The sequence below is a fragment of the Camellia sinensis genome, chromosome 10, assembly GCF_055761805.1.
Source record: "Camellia sinensis isolate YWXY chromosome 10, ASM5576180v1, whole genome shotgun sequence".
Classification (NCBI taxonomy): Eukaryota; Viridiplantae; Streptophyta; class Magnoliopsida; order Ericales; family Theaceae; genus Camellia; species Camellia sinensis.
Genome location: NC_138970.1, coordinates 176,913,931 through 176,940,647, shown reverse-complemented (window position 1 = coordinate 176,940,647; position 26,717 = coordinate 176,913,931). Strand labels below are relative to the sequence as shown.

The window sequence follows — 26,717 nt, the reverse complement described above, 5'->3', positions numbered from 1 at the left end:
ATACAAGTCAGTGGACTTAAAAATTAAAATTTTAAAAAAAAATTCAAATAAATGAAAAAATTTATAAACATTAATAATTAAATGTATAAATTTTTTCGTTAGTTTGTAATTTTTTTTTAAAGGGCACTAAGGCATAATTTTCCCTACTATGGATGTGTACCGTGGTATTATTATTATATTATTATTTTAAAAAAAATGTTTTAAAATTCTAAAAGTAGAGTTTTAATTTTAAAACAGCATTAATTTATCTTTTTGCTTCTTGTATCTTGTCTTTTTCCTTTTCTTTTTATTTTTTTTTATTTTTTTTTAAAAGGGGTGCGTTGACAGCTCAGTAGAACCGCTCTATCAGCTCTGTTTTTTTTTTTTTTTTTAAACTTCCTTCTTTATTTAAATACAGAGGTTGGTTCAAGTCATTCTCCAAACTATCAAAAATGCTCATTTAAATACAGAGGTTGTTTCAAGTCATTCTCCAAACTAACAAAAATGCTCTCAACTTGCATTCAACACCTAAAATCTCAACCCCTATGGATCCTCATCCTCTCTTCTCTTGGTTTCCTTTCTATCTACAAACACACCTTCTCTCTCCTCAAATTGGTCTTCATCACCTTCCTCAGGCCTCCCAAGAACCTCAAGGAAAACTATGGTTCATGCGCACTCATCACTGGATCCACAGATGGGATTGGAAAAGCCTTTGCTTTCCAACTAGCCCAAAAGGGTCTCAACCTCATACTTGTAAGTAGAAACTCCCAAAAGCTCAGATCAGTCTCAAGTGAAATTCAAGCCCAATACCCACATACCAAGATCAAGGTGGTGGTGTTGGACTTTTCCGGTGACATCACAGCGGGGATCAGGGTGGTGGAGGAGGCAGTGGAAGGGGTGGAGGTGGGTGTTTTGGTGAATAATGTCGGGGTTTCGTACCCGACGGCGAGGTTTTTTCATGAGGTGGAGGAGGAAGTGTGGAGAAGGGTGGTTAGGGTTAATTTAGAAGGTACAACTAGGGTTACAAGAGCTGTTTTGAAAGGGATGATTGAGAGGAAGAGAGGTGCAATTGTTAATCTTGGCTCTGGTGCTGCCATTGTTGTTCCTTCTCATCCTCTCTATGCTGTTTATGCTGCTACCAAAGCGTATGCCCCTCTCTCTCTCTCCCTCTCTCTCTCTCCCTCTCTCTCATTCATTACCTGGAATATGAAAGAAAAAACAAATACCTTGTATGCTTTTTTATACATACACTAGATTCAATCTTTTTTAAAATTATTTTATATTCAATAGAATATTATTAGTAGATCAGTAAGTTAAGTCAATGTTGAAGCTAACTAATTAGGTCTAACTTAATTGATCACCATATTTTTTTTAAGGTTTAGTTTTTAAGAAGGTCATGAGTTCAATTTTTCTTAGAGGAGCTGAATTATGGAAGTGCAAACATTTAGGTGCTTTGCTAAGAGTAAAAATATTTTTTTTCATATATACTAATTTAACAATTAACAACTAGCATTTGCTAATAAAGAAAAATTAAAAAAAAAATAAAAATAAAAAAGCCAATGTTGAAGGTTTCTCAATAAACTCTAATTTTAAATCTCCTTTTAGAAATTTAGAGATATACCATCACTTGAGATACAACCACCCGATCTATATACTAGAATTTTTATCAAGAATTGTTAATGTGTAATTTAATTTAATCTGCATATAGACTTGAGAATACATCAATTGAATCTCAATTATACAACATCATTTTGGATAATATTCTTGATAATTTTTTTAACCCATTTTTGTTTTTGGTATCTCTTCTTTGATTAGTTAATGATAAATTGTTCTATGTAAATAGCATAATTTTTTCAACCTAGTTCGCATTACCCAAACTTGGCTTACATTGAAAATTTTGTTTAATGGCATATGTAAAAAGTTATTTGCGTATATGGTGTTACAAATATGACATCACAAGTCTATTTGCTTTTCTTTTTCCGAATGTTTGGGTGACAAGAATCTTGAAAAAAAATATGAGAATTTTATTACTTGTAGTAAAATTTCTATCATTACAATTTAATTGTTTGATTTTGTTAGAAATCTTTTATGAAAGATAATAAAATTTTAAATAATGTGAGTCTAATTATTATTTTTATTTTTAAGTCAATAACATTTTTTCGATGAGAATCCTACGGAAAAATGGGAAAAATCAAATTCTTAAATTTCTTGACATTTTTGTCATTCAAACTTAAGCTTTGTGTTTTTAAATAAATATAGGAACACTTAAAAGTAGAATAAAAATTTAGTACTGCAATTTAACATCATTTTATGTTGTGTCATCATCAATAAAAAATTACAAAATAAAATTAAATAAACATTTCACCTCTCTCATTAATCTATTTATGTAGTCCATAAATTTCACATTGATTAATGATACCGTCATATTACTGTTATACATAATATTTATTTATCATTAATATGCATCCAAGTGTCAATTGAATATGGATAAATTTAAACTTACCATTTTAAAATAAAAAAAAAATTAATGAATATAATTTTTCATTGTAAAATTGTCATTATTTCATTATTTGAAAAGAAAAATTTGGAAATGAAATGAATTTTTCTTTTTTTCTTTTTGCCATTTTCCATTTTCATTGTTTGGTGAAATTTGGATGCAGATATGTTGATCAATTTTCAAGAAGCCTACACGTGGAATATAAGCATTTTGGGATTCATGTGCAGTGCCAGGTTGGAATTTTCATATAGGGACCCATAAAATTTGTGTGAATGAAATTAATTTTAAAAATTGATTTGTGATTTAAATTTAATTATTATATAATGAAATTATACTTTAAAAAAATGTTTGATTTCAGTTTTCTGAAAACTGAGTTTTTTATTTTTCGTGTTTTTTTTTAGTGAATATTTTTAAAATTTTTAGTAATTTTTTTACTTTTTTAGATGCACCTTACTTAGATGTATCTAAAATAATAAAATATTTGTGAAAATATATTTTAAAAAATTAATAAATACACAAAAATACGAAAATATACTGAATTTTTATATATATTTTTATATTTTTTGGTATGTAGTATATTTTTTAAAGATTTTTTTCACAAATATTATATTTTTTAAGTGTATTTATGTTAGGCGTGTCTAAAATTTAAAAAAAAAATACTTAAAATATTAAAAAAAATTCATTAAAAACATTAAAATACGAAAAATAAAAAAAATAGAATTTTCTGAAACCAAACAAGCTAATATAATTATAGAATTTTTATACATAATTATGATAACAATATGCGCTAGTATCATTTGAAAAAGGGGAAATCACGTGTCAGTGATTTTTCAAAAACTTAATTATCAATACATGAAAACATTTATTATTTTATATTTTAATATCTATAAAATTTACCATTAATTTGAAAACATTTTTGTAAATATACAATTTTCCCTATGACAATTAAGGAGACCAAGATGTCACTCATTATTACCAAAATATATATATATATATATATATCACATCATTTTATATATAGATTCTGTTTTATATCATTATTTCATTTGAAATGAATCAATTGCTGTTTGACAATTGAATCTTTTAGTTGACGTTTTTGCATTTTAGTTTGGGATTAAAAGTTTGTTTGGTTTGAATTGTTTGTCTTTTTTGATTTTTATAAGAAAAAAAAGTAAAACAATTGTGATTTGGATATGATATCTTATCTTATTAGTTTATTTAATTTATTTTGTCTTTTATACTTTTTTTAGTCAAAAAACCATTGCCAAACATTCCCCCATACAATAATTTTGTTGAATTGTTTTTTGAGTAAATTCTTTTTTACTCCAAGATTGTTGTTGAACAGGCTCTATTGTTCCAGAAAAAAGGTTAGGAAAATTATTATGAATTTATGTGCGATTAAGATTAATTGGTATATTGTAGAATTCATATATGGAATGAATTTGAATCTTATAATAATATTTCTAAATAAAATTTTAGATAAATTTTCTATGGTTGTAACATTATTAATTGTTGAATTTAATTCATTGCATGGTATGTCTACACGTTAGAAAGAACAGTTTGTCGTTAGCGATGTGGAATTAATTTTGGTGCAGTCAGATTTTGCTGGTTTCTATGATTTACTCCTTCCATTTAACAGGGTGGTTGAAATATTCCCACAATAAAAGCAACCTGAGTAAATTTATGCACATAAAAGTACAATCTTTTTATAAAGAGTGGGACCCATATGAACGAGAACTGTATTTGGTACTTACTTTTTGTGAGAGGGTCTTATCATATTCTTTGTTTGATTTATGTATTTCTAATATTACTGAAGTAATAGTTATATTGAGAATCTAAAAATTAGATATGAAATAAAAATGTATATAAATAGATAATATTTTATAAAATGTATTGATATGACTTTTCTTTGGTAGATAAGTCATAAGTTTTATACTAAAAAATAGATATTATAATGAGACTCATTACACGCCTAGAGGCAACACGCCCTTTGAGGAGGGAAACACATGTCTAGCTTCTACTCTAAAATTTAACAATAACATACAAGGAGAATTCAAAAGCTAGGCCAAGCAATAATCAACGGACAAGCTTACGATTGCGTAGGAGTCTTACAACTTAATTTCTTAGACTTGATAAAAATGTTAACCGCTTGAATAAGTTTAAGATTAGTGATTCTTTCAAGGAGTTTTTTCTTGATTTCCACTTTTGAAGATGGGTTTGTCCATGGAACAATAAAAGTTCCATCCGAAAGGGATTACAGAGCTCCTTTGGAAAGTGAAGATCGTCTAGGGGCTAACACATTTATATTACCCACATCCTTGATTTCTTTCTCTTCATTTGAAGCCTCTTCATTCAGAATATATTTTGAGGGGTTGCTCACTTTCAAAGAGGAGCAATTTGCATCAAGCACGCTCTTAAGCTTCGCACAAAAAGAAACCTTCTCATTGGCTACACAAGTATTGAGAATATCAAATGTATTCGATGAAAATGAAGGAGGTGTAGGAACAAAGTTACCCATGAGAGCATTAACGACGTCTTTGCCTTTTTTCTTTTTCATTTCAACCCATTCACTTGGTTTGCCTTCTTCCTTTGTCTCGACCACTTCTTTGGCCTTTCACTATTGTTTGAGTTTACCGTGAGCTTGAGTAATCGGTTTACTTGGACACAAACTTGTAGCATGACCAAATATTTTGCATTCTCCACACACTTGGGGCTTCTAAGGAACTTCTACTTTGATTTCGAACGGTTCTCCATATCCTAAATTTACAACAAATAAGGGTGGAATCTCTTTAATAGCTTCTACCTCAATACAAATTCTAACAAATGTTAACAGGCTATGGTTTTGGGTAAATTCATCAAGATACAATGGATTACGATAAAACTTGCTATGTAACTCAATCCCTCCTCAGTTCAAAGTGTTGGAATTATAGTTTTTATAGGCTTATTTTGGTCCAACTTTGAACTCAAATATAAGTGGGTCCCACACCTCTTTTGGGATGGGTCCAAAGAGGTGACCTGTTTCTTATCGAATAGTGAGTCATACAGTGCAAACGGTTCATCATAACCATTTATGAGTTAATGGGAAGTTGATGCCGTTTTCGGGTTCGTGGAATGAACAATTAAAGAATAAAATGTGGATTTCCTTATAAAACTTATCCCACATTGAAACTTTAACAGAGCTTGTGTATGTATATAAGCTCTAGGTGGCAACACTTGGGTTAGGCCCCAAGTGGCACCCCAAGTTTGTAGAGGGGAGGAGTTATGGACAAAGTGGGCCTTAGCCCAAACCATCACACGCACGCGTACCGCCGCCGACTATGCCGGGTAGAGCGCGAGTACGGGTTGTGGGTCGGGTCAATTCTAACTTTAATTTTTTGGACAAAATTTGTTTAAACTTTTTCAAAGCGGGAAAATTTAATTTTTCTAAACAAAATTAATTCAATTTTTTGCACAAAATTTGAATTCAATTTTTTGCACAAAATTTGAATTCAATTTTTTGCCTCCAAATGTCCGAAATTCCCTTCTACTCCCCAACAGATTCAAAACTGCCAGCAGATCTGTTCAAATAGTTTTTGCACTTGTTCAGTTTGAAGTTGCACCTATTCGGATTTGTCCAAAGGTCACTATCTATGCCTATAAATAGAGGACTCATTCCAGTAGATTTTCATAATGAAAAACGTCCAGAAAATTCCTTCCTTTTCTATTTTTGCACTCTCGCATTTTTATTCTTCATTCCAGCTTTTAAGAGAAATATTTGAGAGTATAGAATACAGGTTTGGTTCGCCGTACAGATTGTTTGGAGTGCTACTACAATCTGTGAAGATCATTGTATCTTAGGAGATAGACACCATTTATTCGTAAGCACCGAAGCGAGGCGAATCTGTCTTAAGGACGGAGTGTCACACACTCGACTTGATCTTTTAAATGTTTATTCGGTTCAGTAAATAAATGTTGTAAGTAATTTATTTTTATTTGTTTGATTTGTTTCAAGTTATTTATTTTACACAAAAGATTGTTCTAATAATCTTAAGACATATTCGAATTATTCCGTTTAAACATAATTTTTCGTTTGTTTCTTTTCTTTTTTTCTTCTTCTTACATAAATTATTTTGTGGTTTTAAAAAATAATATTGGAAAAACAAATAGTAGTAATATACTATTTGGAAAATAGTAATAATATACTGTTTATTTTCTTTGACAACTAGTAGTAATATACTGGTAGTCATTAACAATTCAGAATATTTATTTGTGAAGTTGGTCAGAAATTAATTTTGATTTTCAAAAATAATTTCTGAGTTTTTATTAATTAAAATTTTGTTGTCAGTGTTTTAATTTTTGAAGTGTTACAGAAATATTTTTCAATGTGAAATTAATTTGTTTAAATAAAATTTTATTTTATTTTCAAATTAATTAGAAATAAAAGTTACAATTCTTGTTAATTTTATTTTTACAAATTTAATTCTGTAGTTTTTGTTTAAATTTTCTGTGTAGTATAATAATCTAATTATTACTTTGTTTTATAACTTAGAATTCATAGCTATTGAAGCTAATACTCAAACAAATACTGGTGTGGCGGCTGCAACTGCTCCAAACCCCTCTCTTATTGTGACTGTACCAGTCAATCACGGTGAAAAGCTAGAGAAGTTCTTAGGAACTGATTTTAAAATATGGCAGCTGAAAATGCTATTATATCTTACTACTCTAAACCTGACACGTTCCTCTGTGAGGATGCTTCTACTCTAAAAGAGGATGAAACCGACCAGCAAGTGGTTGCTGTGATCGATGCCTAGAAACATGTTAATTTCCTTTGTCGGAACTACATCTTGAACGGACTTGACAACACATTATACAACGTCTACAGCCCTATCAAGATGGCAAAGGAACTTTGGGAGTCTTTGGAGAAAAAGTACAAAACTAAAGATGCTGGCTCAAGGAAATTTGTGGTTGGCAAATTCCTAGATTTTGTGATGGTTGATTCTAAGATTGTGATCAGCCAAGTTCAAGATCTCCAACTCATTCTGCATGACATTCATGCAAAAGACATGTCTCTCAGTGAATCCTTCCAAGTTGCTACCTTAATTAAAAAATTACCACAAAGCTTGATAGAATTCAAAAACTATCTCAAATACAAGCGCAAAGAAATGACTTTAGAGGAATTGATTGTGCGTTTGAAGATTGAGAAGGACAATCGCAATTCTAAAAAGCGGGCTGGTAAGCATCTAATGAAGTCTAAGGCAAAGGCGGTGGAACATGTTTCAAAAGCAAATAAACGAAAGTATTATGGGGAAGGTTCTGCACAAGGCTCTAAAAGAGGGGAAAATAAGAAATACAAGTTTAATGACAAATGTTACATTTGTGACAAAGAGAGACATCGGGCCAAAGATTGCCGTAGCAAACGCAAAGGCAAAAGAAGATCAAGCAAGAAGCCTGCTCAAGCCAATATGACCAAAGTGGACAAAATTTCCAATGGTGTTGAGGACAGAAATCTTTCTGCAATTGTTTTCGAGAAAAACCTTGTCGGAAATCCTAAAGAATGGTGGGTGGACACTGGTGCTACTCGTCATATCTATACCGACAAAAAGATGTTCACATCTTATTTTGTAATTGACAACAGTGAACAACTTTTTATGGGCAACTCTTCGACTTCTAAAGTTAAAAGACAAGGAAAGATTATTCTGAAGATGACATCTGGAAAAGAACTCACTCTCAACAATGTGCTACATGTACTGGATATTCGCAAGAATCTAGTCTCTAGATCTTTGTTGAGTAAAAATGGATTTAGACTAGTGTTTGAGAGTGATAAATTTTTACTTATTAAGAATGAGATGTATGTAGGAAAATGTTACATGTCTGATAGCCTTTTCAAACTAAATATAATGACTGTTGTCCCTTCTGTTATTAATAATAATACATCTTCTTTTTACTTACTTGAGTCTTCAAATTTATGGCATGATAGAGTAGGACATGTTAATTGTGGACCTTTGTGTAGATTAATTAATATGGAATGTTTACCTAAATTTGACATTGATTTAAATCATAAATATAAAATTTGCGTTGAGGCAAAATTAACTAAAATTCATTTTCATTCAATTGAACAAAGTACAGAGCAACTTGAATTAATTCATAGTGACATTTGTTATTTTAAATCAATTCAAACTAGAGGTGAGAAAAAAATATTTTGTCACTTTCATAGATGACTATACTAGATATAGTTATGTTTATTTAAATCGAACCAAGGATGAAGCTTTGGAAACTCTCATTCAATACAAGAATGAAGTTGAAAATCAACTTGGTAAGAAAATTAAAAAAACTTAGAAGTGATAGAGGTGGTGAATATAAATCACCTTTTGGTGAGTTTTGTAAAGAACATGAAATAATTCATCAAACCACCGCTCCTTACTCACCTTAGCAAAAAATGGATTTGCTGAAAGGAAAAATAGGATTATAAAAGAAATGATGAATGTCTTGTTAATAAGTTTTGGATTACCTCAGAACTTGTGAGGGAAGCAATGCTTTTTGCTAATTACATATTAATAAAGTACCCCGAAAGAAAGTGAATCAAACACCTTATCAAATGTGGCATGAGAGAGTACCATCCTACAAATACTTAAAATTGTGAGGGAGTTTGGCTAAAATGGCTATTCCTAATCCTAAAAAGACTAAGATAGGTCCTAAAACTGTTGATTGCATATTCATTGGGTATGCCAAGAATAGTAGTGCATATCGGTTTTTGATTTATAAATCAGAACATTTCGAAATGCATGTAAATACTATTATTGAATCTCGGAATGTATCGTTCTTTGAACATATATTTCTAAATAAGACTGGACATGAGACTAGTACTAATAAAAGAACTTATGATGCTATTACTAGTCATGTTCAAGGACAAGATTAAGAGTAAAAACAAGAGATAGATCAAAATGAGGAAGAAGAACCTATGCGTAGTAAACATGTTAGAACCTCAAAATCTTTTAGTCCAGATTTTCTAACATTTTTGTTAGAAAATGAGCCTTTAACTTTTAAAGAAGTTATATCTAGTCCTAAGGCTCCTTTATGGAAAGAAACTATAAGCAGCGAAGTTGAATCCATCTTGGAAAATCATACTTGGGAGTTGGTGGATTTGCCACCAAGTTATAAACCTCTTGGGTACAAGTGGATTTTCAAGAGAATATTGAAAACGGATCGATCAATTGACAAATACAAGGCAATACTTGTGGTCAAAGGATATAGACAAAAAGAAGGTCTTGATTACTTTGATACACACTCACCAGTTACTAGAATAACATCCATATAAAAATGCTAATTGCCATTGCATCTTTGTACAATTTAGAAATTCATCAAATGGATGTTAAAACAGCTTTCTTAAATGGTGAGTTAGATGAAGAAATTTACATGGAACAACCAAAAGGATTTTCTGTTCCAAGAAAAGAAAAGAAAGTGTGTAAACTAGTTAAATCATTATATGGTTTAAAACAAGCACCAAAGTAATGGTATGAGAAATTTGATAAGACAATAATATCAAATGGATTCAAAATTAATGAATATGACAAATATGTTTATATTTAAAACACGAACAAGGGTTATGTTATAGTATGTCTTTATATGAATGATATGTTCATCATAGGTAGTAATAATGATATGATTAAAAATACCAAGAAAATGTTAAATAAACATTTTGACATGAAGAACATGGGGATTGCTGATGTAATATTTGGTGTGAAAATTACCGAAACATCAGAAGGTTATGCTTTATCACAATCTCATTATATTAAGAAAATACTTGACAAATTTAGCAAAGATGATGATCATCTTGCTAGAACACTTGTGGATGTTAATTTGTTTCTTCTAGAAATGTACAGGAAAGTATTTCTCAATTAGAGTATACCCAAATTATTGGAAAGTTAATAGACTTGATGAAATGCACTCGCCCGGATATAGCTTATTCAGTAAGTAAATTAAGTAAATATACGAGTAATCCAGGAGTAAAACACTGGAAAGCAATTAAAAGGATTCTAAGATATCTCCGATTTACTTGTAATATTGGGCTTAATTATACTAGATATCCAACAGTACTTGAAAGATACTGTGATGCAAATTGGATATCGGATACTAAAGACTCAAAATCCACCAATGGATATGTCTTTACCCTTGGTGGGGCAGCTGTATATTGGAAATCTTCCAAACAGACTTATATTGCTAGGTCTACTATGGAATCAGAATTCATAGTTTTAGATAAAGCTGGGGAAAAGGTAGAATGGCTTTGCCACTTCCTTGAAGATATTCCAATGTGGCCAAAATCGATGCTTGCTATTTGCATACATTGTGATAGTCAATCAACAATAAGTAGAGTACAGAGTCATATGTATAACGGTAAGTCACGACACATTCGTCGTCGACATAAAACCGTAAGACAACTACTCTCTAATGGAATTATTTCCATTGAATATATGAAGTCTAAAGACAACATAGCGAATCTATTAACCAAAAGGTTAACAAGATAGTTAGTTGAGAATTCATCAAGAGAAATGACACTTAAGCCTATTAAATAAGAGTTATCACAACGGCAACCCAACCTCGTTGACTGGAGATCTCAAGATCTAGGTTCAAAGAGACAATCGAGTTGTGTATAACTCATAAGGATCACTAGGGAGTCAAATCCCTACCCATTTCTATGATGAAATAGTGATGTCTGTAGCGTTTTAGGTTAAGTAATACTTTTAATGATTCTTTTATCTAGGAATGTCTAGTGGAGTATGACAGGATACTCTTCATAAGATTCACCTATGTGAGTGTGAACTGGGTCAGTTCTATGAGATTTGTGATGTGCTACAATTCTTTAGAGCACTCATGAAAGACCAGGTTATTCAAGGCCAAAATGAACACAATAGTGAGAATTAAACTGTGTCTAGTAATATACTGTGTGAGTTCTATTGTCTTGGTTTACACAAATGGCTGAACAATTCAAGACATCATGTTCACTGGTTAGCTAGTAAATCCGATAGTGTCTCACATGAGAAAGTTCAAAACCAAAAACTACATATCCTTTGCAGAATATTCCAATTTATGTCCTCTCTATTTTTAGATCATGTTGTTGCTGCATTTTCTCTCCGTCAAATTCCATTCATGTGGGGGATTGTTGGAATTATAGTTTTTATAGGCTTATTTTGGGCCAACTTTGAGCCCAAATATGAGTGGGTTCCACACGTCTTTTGGGGTGGGTCCAAAGAGGTACCTTGCCGAATGGTGAGTCACACGGTGCAAACGGTTAGTCAAGACCATATATGAGTGAATAGGAAGTTGACGTCGTTTTCGGGTTCGTGAAATAAACAATTAAAGAATAAAATGTGGGTTTCCTTGTAAAACTTGTCTCATATTGAAACTTTAAAAGAGCTTGTGTATGTATATAAGCTCTAGGTGGCAACACTTAGGTTGAGCCCCAAGGGGTACCCCAAGTTTGTAGATGGGAGGAGTTATGGAAAAGTGGGCCTTAGCCCAAGCCACCACATACGCACGCTCGCCGCCGCCACCGTTCTTTCGGCCATGCCAGGTCGAGCGCGAGTGTAGATTGTGGTTCGGGTCAGTTCTAACTCTAATTTTTTGGTCAAAATTTGTTTAAACTTTTTCAAAGCGGGAAAATTTAATTTTTCTGAACAAAATTAATTCAATTTTTGGCCTTCTCCTGTCTGAAATTCCCTTCCACTCCACAACAAATTCAAACTGTCTAAACAGTTATAAAATTGCCCAGACAGATTCAAAACTGCCAGCAGATCTGTTCAAACAGTTTTTATGCTTGTTTAGTTTGAAGTTGCACCTATTCGGATTTGTCCAAAGGTCACCATCTATGCCTATAAATAGAGAACTCATTCCAGCAGATTTCATAATGAAAAACATCTAGAAAATTCTTTCTTTTCCCGTTTTTGCACTCTTGCATTTTTATTCTTCATTATAGTTTTTTAGAGAAATATTTGAGAGTATAGAACACAGGTTTGGTTCACCGTACAGATTATTTGGAGTGCTACTACAATCTGTGAAGACTATTATATCCTGAGAGATAAACTTCATTTAGTCGTAAGCACCTAAACGAGACAAATTTGTCTTTAGGACAGAGTGTCATACATTCAACGTGATCTTTTAAATATTTATTTGGTTCGGTAAATAAATTCTCTAAGTAATTTATTTTTATTTATTTGATTTGTTTCAAGTTATTTGTTTTGCACAGAAGATTGTTCCAAAGCGGCACATTGAAAAACTTAACCTATATCGACACACTTGAGAAGGCATTTTTAGTAAGGGTCATATCGGGGTGCATTTTCTTAATAACAATCAATTTGCTCCCAATATAATAAGAATGGACTTTAAAGCTTATTCAATTTTCATCTTGAATACAATGTAGCCATTGTCTAAAGTTACAACCTCTTCAAGATTTTCCTTACTTGGAAGAAAGACAATTTTTTATCAATAAAGTAACCCACAAGAGCATGTTCTCATTGCTTAAACCCAATTTTAGAGACCTCCAACGGAATTTGAAGTTGATCGCTCTCATAACCCACTGAGTATCTCTTGAGGCTTTTAACTACTTTCTTCTTAGCAATCTTAGATTTAAATAAACCACTCTCAGGCATAGAGATAACATTAACATTATGGGAATAAGGCTTACCCAACCCATTGGAACTATGGTTTTGGACCATTTATGCTTCAATCTGATCGGATGAGTTCATAGCAATCGTCAACCCCTCTACATATGACATCTGAACCTGATCATGCCCTTTTGTCTCATTGCAGTCTTATGCATTTATGGAGGCGGGGTAACGGCCACCGTCGCTCATCAAGTCTTGATAGGCAGAGGCAGAGGATCGACCCTCAAGTTTTGGAGGATCGGGTAAAGGAGCATGGTGAGTTAATCAAGAAGATGGCAGCGGACATGGAATTGATGAAGCGCTAGATAAAAAGGAAGGGGGTGGCGACAGGAGAGGGGTGCAAAGGCAGTACGCCCCCTTGCCACTCAAAAAGTCGTGGTAGACACACCGCCATCACAAGCAGAGAGTAAGAGCCTCAGAACAAGCGACACTCGAACAAGGACATCCAGAACTCGTTACTCCAGGTCTGAGAGAACGAGAACTGAGAGGTCATATACTGAAGGAAGCACTTATCGGCCCTCGCGCACGCACCAGATGTCATCCAGGCAGACAGAGTTGCCCAGATCGTCTGATTTGCGAACTGTGCTTAAAGAAAGGGCATGATGGAAGGAGGATGCCAGGGCACGCGACCGGCGCAGAGTTTTAGCCCTTCAGCGGTTGGCTCCTCGGACGCATGGGAGCGTCGAGGTAGGAATGCCAATACCGCACCTTACCTACGAACCAACAGATAAAGCATTGGCAAGGCTACATAGCTCGCCGTTCGTTCCGGCGATTGAGAATGCACCATTACCTTCAGGCTTCATCCAGCCTAAATTTACAACTTACGAGGGGAAGATAGACCCCTACATGCACCTAAGTCACTTTCGCCAGGTCATGGCAGTATACTGGCGGAACGAGGCTTTGTTGTACATCCTATTCCCATCCAGCCTTGGCGACCTTGATTTAACCTGGTTCGAAAGGCTACCAGAAGGCAGCATAGCCTCCTGGGCGCAATTAGCAGAGGCGTTCGTGACTAGGTTTCGAATGAACACCAAAATGCCAGTGGAGATCGATCAGCTACTCTCCATTGACATGGGCGACAAGGAGACGCTAAGATCCTACAACAGTCACTACCGGGATACCTTCAACCGGATAGGAGACTGACCCACCAATCTTGCCATCGCGCGAAACAAAAGAGGGCAACCAGTCAGAAACAAGTTAAGGGACTCAATCACAATGACGCTGCCCTTCACGATGTAGGCCTTGATGGAAAGAGTACACCAGCATATTCGGGTGGAGGAGGACGGCACCCGTGCTAAAGCAAAATCTGGCACAACAGCAATGCCAGATAAAAAAACTACAGCAAAAGTCAACACGGTAGAACGCCTAAGCAGGAATGGGCGAGACAGGCGGGCCAACAGAGAGGACTCAGACAAAAGGTGGCTAAGAGTCCGCACTGCCATCACCACGGTGTTCAAAAAACTGATCTACCAAATTCTCAATGAAATAGGCGATAAACCTTTTGTTAAATGGCCAACTAAGTTGGGAGAAGTACAAAAAGACTATGACGAGAGGTCCTGGTGCACCTTTTATGATGAAAAGGGGCATCGCACTGAAAATTGCACGCCATTGAGGCAGCATTTGGAGGAGCTAGTGGCGGCTGGGCATCTGGACCAATACATAGAGGGAGGGACACAGCCAGTCCCCCAGAACCATAACATCCCAGATAGGATGCCAGTCGACGCTCCACCTCAAGGCGTGATTAACGTAATACATGGAGTATTTGAACCTGAGCGAATATGTGAGCTCAAAGGAACAATCAAAAAGGCTAAGCACTTAAGGGAGGTATTAAGTGCACAACCTGTCATGAAGAATGGGAGAACAGAGTCCACGAATGTCATATCCTTTTGAGACAAAGACTTGGCAATGATATATAGCCCTCACAATGATGCTCTAGTCGTCACTCTACGCGTCAAGGATTTCGATGTCAAACGGATTTTGATTGACCAAGGGAGCTCATGTGAAATTATGTATTACGAAGCTTTCAAACAATTGAAACTAGAGGATAAAGACTTGGCACCTACTGTATTTTTCCTGATCGGATTTAACTCAATGCCAGAATGGTCAGTTGGCAAGATAATCCTCCCAGTCAAAGCAGGAAGCATGACAAAACAAGTGGAATTATGGGTATTGAAAGTCCCTTCCACTTACAACATAATCTTGAAAAGGACATGGTTGCATGCCATGCGATCGGTAGCGTCAACCTACCATCAAGTAATGCGGTTCCCCAACAAAGTCGGAGTAATTGAAGAGGTCTTTGGAGACCAAATTATGTCCAAACAATGCTTCATCACAGTAAATGGCAGTCGCGCTGCCAAGGGGTATTTACAGATGGTGGAAGAACCTGAGAGTAGTGAGTCGTTCGCGGATGTTGGCAAAGCCGCTGAACAAATGGCGGTGGAAGACTTGGTACAGGTAAGGACAGATGAAAAGAACCCAAAAAAGTTCTTTTTGCTCAGCTCATCTATGTCCAGCACTGAGAGATTAGAAATCATGAAATTCTTGACCTCTAACATCGAAGTGTTCGCCTGGACGCCATATGATATGCCAGGCATTGACCCAAAACTTCATCTGTCACCAACTGAATGTCCATCTATCTGCCAGACCAGTTATACAGCGCACTCGTAGAGCGACACTCCACCATGCCGAGATAGTGGCGGAGGAAGTGGGAAACCTTCTAGAGGCAGGAGCTATCAGAGAAGTGCACTATCCTAAGTGGATATCCAATACGGTGGTGGTGCCAGAGAAGAATGAAAAATGGCGTATTTGCATGGACTACAAAACAGTCAACAAGGCATGCCTAAAAGATAGCTTTCCCTTACCCAGGATAGACCAACTGGTAGATCTTACAGCAGGACACAACCGGCTTAGCTTTCTTGATGCGTATAGAGGTTACCATCAGATCGCTATGTATGAGTTAGACTAGGAGGTCACATCTTTTACGACTCCTAGAGGGCTGTATTGTTATAAGGTCATGCCCTTTGGCCTAAAAAACGCAGGGGCAACATTCCAACGGATGGTCACCAAGATGTTTGAACCATTGTTAGGCAAAACAATGGAGGTTTACATCGACGACATGGTGGTCAAGGGAAAGGATGAGAAGGACAATCTCAAGGACCTAGATGAGATGTTCCAGATCTTGAAGAAGAACAAGTTGCGCCTTAATGCATCCAAGTGTGCGTTCGGCATAGGATCTGGCAAATTCCTAAGCTTCCTGGTGACCAACCGAGGTATAGAAGCAGACCCCTCTCAGATCAAAGCAATCCAGGATCTAGAGAGACCCAACTCAGTAAAAGAAGTGCAGCATCTCACTGGCATGGCAGCTGCACTCAACTGGTTCATAAGTCGGTCTTCAGACAGATGCTGACCATTCTTCCAAGCACTAAAAGGCAAGTTTGAATGGGATGAAGAATGCGACCGCGCCTTAGAGGCTTGAAAGAATACATGTCTTTTCCACCATTACTGGTAACCTCAATACCTGGAGAAGAGCTCTTTTTGTACCTGACCGTTTCACAGCACGCGATCAGTGCGGTGTTGGTCAAAGCGGAAGGAATCCAACACCTGCCCATCTTTTATGTCAGCAAGACATTGCTGGGCGCAGAAACCAGGTACTTACCATTGGAAAAACTGGCCTTAGCTTAGCCTTGATGATGGTATCAAGGAAGCTGTCGCATTACTTCCATGCCCACACCATAATCGTTCTCACAGCTTTTCCATTAAAAGCTTTGTTTGAGAGGACGAACTTTTCTGGGCCAATCTTGAAGTGGGCGATGGAATTGGGGCAATACGATATCAAGTTTCATCCCAGAACTGCAATAAAAGCCCAAGCATTGGCAGACTTTGTGGCAGAATTCACCCTAGGAAGCCATCACATCTATCCAGTTGACTTGACTAGTGCAACCAAAATGGGGATGGAAAGCGCCGCAGGAAGGGCGCAACCCCTGAAATAGGATGCCCATCCACACCCCGAAACAGATCGGAGTAATGACGAACAGGAAAAGGCGAACCATGCTACACCAGGCAAAGACTCATCAGCAAACAGAAACTTGGCACAATCAGATAGTGAGGGGCAAATAATAAGCATGGACTTGGAAGAAAATACCAGCACCACTCATGACCCCAAGGCATCATCCGATCCCTCTACTTGCTGGAAGCTGTTCGTTGGAGAGATGTGGAAGCTCTTCGTGGATGGAGCGTCCAATAAGCACGGTGTAGGACTCGGCATAGTCCTCATCTCACCAGATGGCCTAATAGTGGAACAGGCAATCAACCTTGGTTTCCCAGCATCAAACAACGAAGCGGAGTATGAAGCGCTTTTGGCAAGACTAAAATCAGCACTCTACATGAAGGCTACCGAGCTAATGGTTTACAGTGACTCACAGCTGGTGGTAAACCAAATTTCAGACGACTACGAAGCAAAGGATGAAATGATGGCTAAGTACTAAGAGTTAGTCAGAAAAGAGATCATGAAGTTCGAAGTAGTGCGGATAGAACAAATTGGCAGAGAAGAAAATAGCAGAGCAGACGAACTAGTAGGTTTTGCTTCGATGTCAGATACATCCATCCCACATCCGTTGCTAATTGACTACCTACCAAGACCAAGCATTGAAGAACCCGAAGTAAAAGAGGTATGTTGCGCCGAATTAGGCCCTTCATGGATGGATCCCATTATAATGTTCTTAAAAGACGGCGTCTTACCCGAAGAAAAGAAAGAAGCCAACAAGATTAGAGCAAAGTCGCAGCGATTTTGGCTCTCCCCATCAATGGCCTTGTACAAAAAATCCTTCACAGGACCTTACTTGAAATGCGTCCACCCTAGCAAGGTTGAGGCATTCTTGTTCGAGATACACGAAGGCGTATGCGGAAGCCACCAGGGGGAGAGATCATTGGCTTACAGAGCAATTTCGCAGGGATATTGGTCGCCTTACATGCAAGCAGATTCGGAGAAGTATGTCAAGAAGTGCGAGAAATGTCAAAAGTTCGCACACCAAATACATCAGCCAGCCAGAGAGCTTCTACTTTTAACTAGCCCATGGCCCTTCGCAATGTGGGGCTTAGACATAGTAGGACAACTTCCTACAGCACCAGGCAACCGAAAGTTCTTTCTTGCAGCAACAGACTACTTCACAAAGTGGGTGGAGGCAGAAGCACTAGCATCAATAAAGGAGAAAGATGTGAAGAAATTCGTCTGGCAGAATCTCATCACTCGGTTCGGTATACCAAAAGCTCTAATATCTGACAACGACACTGAGTTCGATGGCAAAATTTTTAGAAGCTTTTGTGAAGAATACAAGATAGAATTCTACAATTCTACACCGGCATACCCCTAAGCAAATGGCCAAGCGGAAGCATCAAATAAAGTCATCTTGGATGGATTGAAGAAAAGATTAGAGAGAGCAAAAAGAAAGTGGACTGAGGAGCTTTCACATGTTTTATGGGCTTACCGCACCACACATCGGCGATCAACTGGCGAAACGCCATTCTCCTTAGCTTACGGCATGGAAGCTGTAATCCCACTGGAAATTGGCCTCCCCCACCATCAGAAGCGAAAATTTTGACCCAAAGTTAAATGGAGAAGTCATAGCATTAGAGCTCGACCTTGCAGAAGAAAGAAGAGAAAAAACACTGGTTCACATCGCCTCATACCAGCAAGAGTTATCCAGAAAATACAACAAGACAGTACATCCAAGGCAATTCAAGATCGGAGATTGGGTGCTGCGCAAAGTAATGGGAAACACCCTAATATCCGGAGATGACAAGTTAGGGCCTAATTAGGAAGGACCTTACAAAGTGGTTGGATTAACTGGCAAAGGGGCATACCACTTAAAGGATGGAGACGGCAAGACCATTCCCAGGCCGTGGAACACTGCTAATCTCAAACTATTTTATTTTTAGCATTTCTTTTAAGTACATGTAATTTTCCCTTTCTTCAATAAAACAAGTAGTTTCTTTTCAGCACAATTGTTATCCACTGTAAAAGTTGTTTTAGTGAGCTAGGGGCATTGTAAGCAGAGTTGACTGGAATAACCAACTTTGCGCTCTCTTCAGCTAAGATTAAGATTTGGGCTGAAGAGGTTGGTTGGAAAAACTAACACCTCTCCTAAGCCGATGATAAGGATCCAGGCTGTAGGACGTTTGGCTGGAAAAACCAAACACTTCTCTCTACGTTGGCCGGAATAACCAACCTGGAGCTCTCTTCAAGCTAAGATAAGGATTTGGGCTGAAGAAGTTGGCTGGAAAAACCTACACATCTCCTAAGCCGAGGATAAGGATCCAGGCTGCAGGACGTTTGGCTGGAAAAATCAAACACTTTACTCTAGGTTGGCAGGAATAACCAACTTAGAGGTTGGCTGGAATAACCAACACCCCTCCTAAGCCGAGGATAAGGGTCCAGGCTGCAGGACGTTTGGCTGAAAAAACCAAACACTATACTCTAGGTTGGCAGGAATAACCAACTTAGAGGTTGGCTAGAATAACCAACACCCTTCCTAAGCCGAGGATAAGGATCCAGGCTGCAGGACGTTTAGCTGGAAAAACCAAACACTTTACTTTAGGTTGGCAGGAATAACCAACTTAGAGGTTGGCTAGAATAACCAACACCCCTCCTAAGCCCAAGATAAAGGATCCAGGCTGCTGGACGTTTGGTAGGAATAACCAAACACTTCACTCAGGGTTGGCAGGAAAAACCAACTTTGAGCTCTCTTCAGCTAAGACTAGGATCTAGGCTGAAGAGGTTGGCTGGAAAAACCAACACTTATTGTTCTTCAGCCGAGATAAGGATCTAGGCTGAAGAGGTTGGCTGGAAAAACCAACACTTATTATTCTTCAGCCGAGATAAGGATCTAAGCTGAAGAGGTTGGCTGGAAAACCAACACTTATTGTTCTTCAGCCGAGATAAGGATCTAGGCTGAAGAGGTTGGCTGGAAAAACTAAACACTTATTGTTCTTCAGTTGAGATAAGGATCTAGGCTGCAAAAGTTGGTAGGTATGGCCAGTTAGATTGCAAAGTTAAGACTGGAATAAATATCTCAGCCAGAGAATTTACTTCATTCAGATTATATTGGGAAAGTAAATACAAGCATAGAAGTACACCGAACAGACAGTTAAGGAAAACAAAAGATGATTTCATTGATAATGCAAAGTCAAAGTACAAGAGATGGGGCCATAGCCCGGTTACAAAAACTTCTAAAGTTAGCACCTAAAGAAAGGAAAAGTACATAATCAAGCAAAGAGGTCATCTAAATCGGCATCCAGAACAACCCGGTCTTCACCCAGAGGTAGCTCGGTTGTGCCTAGCCCACCTTGGTTGAGCTCAGACGATGGCATCGCATCAGACACGGCGGGCAAAGGAGGGATGGAGACCATTGGAGTTGGGGAGATAGACTAGCGGCCGGGCTGGGTGTTGTCTTCTGGAGCAGAATCTTCGTCCTCTCCCTCTTGTAGTAATTTTTCCTGAATGGCAGCAACGTACTCCGCCATACAACTCGGTATGAAATACGGAGGAGGGTTGAAGACCTCGGTCTCTGGACCATGACCTAGCTTCGCCACAGCCACCTTCCATCCGTATTTGAAGAAGAGATCTTTCGCAGCTTCGCATTGCTTGATATAAGTGGCCTCCTCATTCTTGTAACCCCGGTCTTCTGCGTCGTCTTCTTTCTTTCCCAGCTTGGCAATTTCAGCGTTCTTCGTGCCCTCAAACTTGGCTAGCTCGCGCAGGTACTTATCTTTTACCACGGCCGTGGCCTTTTCTTATCTGCCTCAGCCGAACTAACAAGACCGGTTAGACGTGCCATTTCGGTTTGTAGCTCGGCTATTTGCTTCTTTGACTCTTCCAGCTTGGTGGTTTTGGCATTAGCTTCTGCCATGGCTTGCCTTGTGGTTTTGTGCAGTTCCAGGACTCGCTTGTGAGCGATGTGGTTTTTCTGCATGACCTGCAAAAGGATGGTAAGAAACTTTTAAAAGAAACTGAGCGGAAAGTCGATCAAATTAGAAAGACAAGCAAGGGAGTAACTTACCAGCACCATTGATTTTGTGGCTGAGCAAATGGCCTTCAGCTCGGTTAGATGGTCGTGGTGCACCATGTCGGCTGGAAGGTAAGCCCTTTTGGCGAGGTTGAACGCCAAGAAATGGTTCTTTTTTGTGACCACGGAGTCAGAATCCTTGATAGCACGGTTCTAAAACGTGATCTTTGGTGCCCACTTTGAAGAGCTAGCTCGGTTAGAGCGCTCAGGTAGAGGGCTTGGTGGAGTTGTTTGAGGAACCACGGTTTCATCCTCGTCGACAAGGCGTGGCTCGGTTGGGAAAGTTTGAACATGCTTACTTGCCCGAGATTATGAAGGCTGATGGGTTGGCAGGGCTACCACGATCTCTTGAGTTTGGCTGGCTGGTGGTACCTCGGCCTGGTTTGTTTTGGTTAGGAGGGCCCTTACTGCTCTTTTCTTGGCCATCTCTTGCTCCACTGGTAACGGGATCAAATTGACTTGAGGCAAGGTTGGGTCTGGCTCTGGTGAAGGCTCAAGGAGGAAATCGGTCACCCTGGTCTTCCTACAGCTACTGTATTTGTATGTCGATTCAAAATTCAGTAGCTCGGCCCAGCTTCTGTTGGGATATCGCAGAGCGGCGCGAAGTGCATTCAAGTTGAGGTAGCTGTACTGAGACTTGAGAAAGTTCAAATCTGCATGAAGTAAAAGAGACAACAGTTAGTACGGTCCAAGATAAGAAAACCGAGGTAAAAGAAAGCAAAAAACTAAGCTGAGGTAATTATACCGGCAACTCATTTATTTCAGTTTATCCGGTCGCCCGGGATCTGGGCTTTTTGGTCTTTGAAGTTCCAGAAATCTAGAAAAAATCATCATCGTTTACATCCTTATCTGGGGTATTCTTTATTATCTTTTCACGCTGGCGCCTTATTCTTAAATAGTAAACCTAGCCATCTTCAGCCGATCCTATGGAATATTGGTGGAAGAGCTCGGCTAAACTGAGATTAAGGCCAGCGCGGCGGTTTAGCTCGGCGATGCCATTTATTATACGGTAGGAATTTATGGAAAGCTGGGTAGGGCAAAGGTTGGTTTGCCTAAGGAATTCACAGAGAAGAGGCTGTACAAGGAATCTAAGTCCGGTTTCTACAATAGAAAGAAGGGTGAAGGGGACGAAGCCCTGTTTTCCCCAAGGAGTAGTATCTAGTTCGGCTAAACTAAGGTATACGTCATCAGGGATATGGTAGTCCCTTCATAACTCGGCCATAGCACCTGGTGAGTTTGCTAAAAACCTATACTTTCCCATATGGGCTTAAATTATGTATAAATTATCCTCAAGTGTTATCTCGGTGCTGAGATGATATGGAGTATCTCGGTTGAAGCGCTCAAGGGAGTGCGTGGCCAACCTAAGTCTGCAAAGTGAAAAGGAAAAGTGTTAAGCACAAATCGATAGACCGTGCTAAAAGCATAAAAGGAAAGATAAATGTTGTCTTAGCTCGGCTGCGTAGGTTACTATTCCTTTTTAGCTCGGTTCAAACAAAGGACCTTAGCCAGGATTAAGTAAATGTGAAATACGCAGCTCGGTGGGAACTTTTGGGTAGCATCCTAGTTCGATTTTGACTAAGGAAGCTAGTTTAGCCCCAAGTTTTAGCTCGGTCAGTGATTGTGTTTTTCTAGCGCAGTATTACGCAAACCTAAGACAGATCGCTAGCTCAGCTAAAGTGTGGCAAAAGGTACTTAGACCTATTGTAACCACAGGTTTTAGTTCGGTTGATTAAGTTTGGCTAAGCTTACGCCTAAATACAAACAGTATCCTAGTTCGGTTGGAGTGAAATTTTGGATCAAAGGGAAAATTGTTCGGATTGTTCATGTATATAGTGGTTATGTTACAAGGTTTTTTCCAGGAAACACAAGGCTAAAGCAAAAATAGGAATATGTGTTTTTGTCAAAACATACAAATACGCATACTATGTTATACAAAATAAATACGAAATCAATAAAAGGGAAAGAGGATTAAGTTACTTACAAGTATGAAGATGAAGGAACTGGAGATGGAAGCAGTGACAACAACAAACACGAGCTTTGTAAAAAACAGTGGTTGCAAAAATAGAGGCTCAAGCAAGAGAGAGAGAAGGTGAATAGTGAAATGACGGATTCGAGGCTTTAGGGTTTGTTTTGTGAAAATGAAAGGAAAAAATGTGGAACTGTTCAAAATTCGCGAGGTACAAGGACGGCGTGACAGCTACACTGGGCTAATAAGAGTGTGCCACGTGTCCTTGGAATAAGAAGCAATTCAGTTATAGCGACTGAAGAGACGTTTTGACCGGACGGATTGGTAGTACGGTGTGAATTTAGCCCGGTCAAGAGGCTAAAGTTTTCATCTCAGCTAGAGACGGGTAATCCCAATTATGCTGCACAGATGGAATTAAGGGGCAATTGAGAGGGTAATTTATAAGAAAATTGGGCCGAGCTGGGTAATGGGCCGTTCTATGGGTTGCAGTGAGAAGGTCTGGGTAAAAGGGACTTGGCAGGTGAACCAAGTGTTAGCTCGGTCCAAGAGTGCCTACAGTTACCGCGGTTGGAATGGATATAGTTAACTTGGTCATAGTATTTAAGACCTAAGTATTTGGGCTTGTGGACCTTGCTCTCGTTAGCTCAATCGTAGCCTGCTACGGACAGCTTGGTCAAAGCTGACTACGGTTAACTCGGTTTCGGTAGACCAAACCAAGGAACAAGCAATAGAGGGGAGAACCGAGCTAAATGGAGCTCAGTCATTTCTGCCAGTATAGCATGGCTTTGTTAGCCCGATCGTGTTGTCATACTATCGAGGTAAAACCATCTCACTTGGTTTAAGTAGTGAGAGGGGTGTTGAAGGATAAGCATTATCTTTCTGGAAAGTGATTCCTAGGAGAACTCTGCATGGAGGAATAAGAGTCCTACTAAGATTATGCCACGCGGAACCTATAAAAGCTCACAACATAACCTATGGAAGAGGTAACACAACTTTGATTCCCGAATATACAGAGTTTTTTTGTCTATTTTTCTATTGTCTATTTGGCTAACTTAGGCATCGGAGAGGTATTCGGCACACACCCGCCGGCTAGCTTACGTTTGTGTTTTCAGGAAGTAAAGTGACGACGTACGGAGGAGCGCAAACTTGAGCAACAAGATTATACAAGAAGAATATTTTGTGCTTGTACAGTTACTGTTTCAATATCCCCCATTTGTTCAAGTATGGTTGCTTTGCCCAGGTCTTGTTCTAAGGAAGAGCCATGGTAAACAGTAGAACCTACCATGGCATTGTAAGCATCAGGGGAATCACAATAAATCTCTTCAATGTCAAAATCATAATGTTCAAACTCAAGTTCTAATTGCCTTTGCATATAGTCTATATTATTTTGGTTTTTATCATTGGCTTGATTTGAACTATTATAGCCCAATTTCTTTTTCACCAAGCTAGATTGGAATTCTTTAAGTGAGATTCTGGATGAGCTACCTCTCTTGTTTCTTAATTTCTTACCCATTTTCAGCAAACAGTTTGGGGAAAATGGGAAGGAATAACAATGGAAAGATTTGAAACATGTAACATGATAGGTTGCAACTCACTCTCTGTCTTTGTAGATCGTCAATCGGTGAATCATGGGACAAGATCATTAGAGATCGTGGATCATAGTCGCTGGAGGTGCGAGTGTAGCCTGAGAGTCGAACGAGACAACGATGTTTGTGACTTCGTCTTTGTCTGCTTCACTCTTCTTCGTCGTTCTCGCTTTGGCGCTGTTAGTTGCTCTCCATCGCCCCTCTCTGGCCATCTACACTGTCTGAACTTGATCCCTAACTAGGCGATCTACACTGTCTAAACTCGATCCCAAATTGGCAATCTACGATATGTCCTCCTCCGATATCGAGCTCTCTCTCGCATCACATCCCTACCATGAAAATTTATTAATATGACTCATTTTTAGAAAATTTTATTCATTTATATGTATTTTGTGTCTAATTTTATTATGTTTCTATATTCTTAGATTTATTAATAAAATAGAGAGTTGTTGCGGTGTGTAACCTTAAAAAAATGCATATTGTATGCATTCCATTATAACTTGTAACTTTCACTTTAAGGGTGCCACTGAATTTTGTAAATTTTTTTTTTTTTTTTTTTCTTTTTTGGTGTGTGCAAGGCTTGATTAGACTAAAATTTTAAACTCATTTAAATTTGGATTGGATTTGGGATGGAGTATTCTAATATAGCATGTCTGTTTAGAAAATATACATTAGTATTAAATTTTTAAAAATGCTTGGGACCCCTAAAGTTGGAGACCCCCATGACCCCCAAAATTATGTCAACCAATCATGTGTTTTTGTTTTTGTTTTTTGTTTTTTTTTTCTCTTTCTTACCTGGACCAATCACAGGTGAGTGGGGTTGTGGGAGTTGCGTTTTTTGGGAATCTGTAGCATTATTGTTAATTTTTATATTATTTAATTGCATAATAAACTAACAAATAATAAAAGAAGAGAAAAGTATGAATTTTATGGCTTAAATAAATTCAAACATTTGTTAAAAGACTCGTATATTTTACTATTAATTTTATAAATGATATAAATTCAAATAATTATTAAAAAATTCATAGTCATTTAATAGCCGTTTGACACAAAAAAATAAAATAAAATAACAGTTCATATATATTGTGGATGGCCTTCACATTTAGAAGTTGTTTTATGGCCAAGTTTGGAATAATTAGATTAGGTTTGATATCAAATTAGATCGAGTTTGAATTAACACATATATTTTTAATTTGTTCATATTATAACATAAATCCGGCATGAATCCAACTTCCCATCTATTGGTGACAAATATAAATACTCCATAGACAACAATAAACCCTAAACAATTAGCATTTAATCCAACCATGCATTTACAATTCTCACAACAATCTTCTTTAAGCTCACTTGCTTCAATCAATTATGATTTTGGTTGGCATAAAGCAAAATGGTTGTGGTAGCACATGTAATTCTCATCACATTCTTGCTTCAAATCAAATTATGATTTCTATCCAGCAACATAAAGAAAAAAATAATTGTTGCAGCATATGATTAATTCATATCACATTTTTTTCTTTTTTGGTCTTCATTCAGCTAATATGGAATTGGGATAATATTCTTGAAATTGCAGGTACCATTGTATGTCTCTACCAAAATGGCATCCAAGCTTGCATCAATAGAGAAATCATCTTTCTTCATACCGACACCCGAAAAATATGCTCAGGCAGCAATTCGGAGAATCGGCTATGAAGCGCGATGCACTCCTTACATGACACACTCGATTCAGTGGTTCTTCGCCTCCTTACTACCAGAGTCTATTCTTGATTCGTGGCGGCTTTCCATCGGATTAAGTAGGAGAGGGAAGATCGATATATCATATTAACACTATATATAATTGAATAATCTTATATATTTCATATTGTTGTTGTTGGAGAGAAGTCTTATATAAAGTTGTCTTAGTGATTGTAGTCTCTTGATTGTTTCGATATTTTATGAACCAAAATTTGTAATGGATTTACCCTTTATCCTAATTAATTGAATCTTTAGTGTGTG

The 26,717-nt window shown here is 37.6% G+C and overlaps 1 protein-coding gene across 1 annotated transcript; it reads left to right on the top strand.

Annotated features, from left to right (window-relative positions):
- The first annotated feature begins 378 nt into the window (after window positions 1-378).
- LOC114314729 (very-long-chain 3-oxoacyl-CoA reductase-like protein At1g24470) lies at window positions 379-26,717 on the top strand. Its single transcript, XM_028261183.2, has 3 exons — window positions 379-1,124; window positions 2,640-2,709; window positions 26,296-26,717. The coding sequence occupies exons 1-3, from the start codon at window positions 484-486 to the stop codon at window positions 26,545-26,547; spliced, it is 963 nt and encodes a 320-aa protein (XP_028116984.2). The 5' UTR covers window positions 379-483; the 3' UTR covers window positions 26,548-26,717.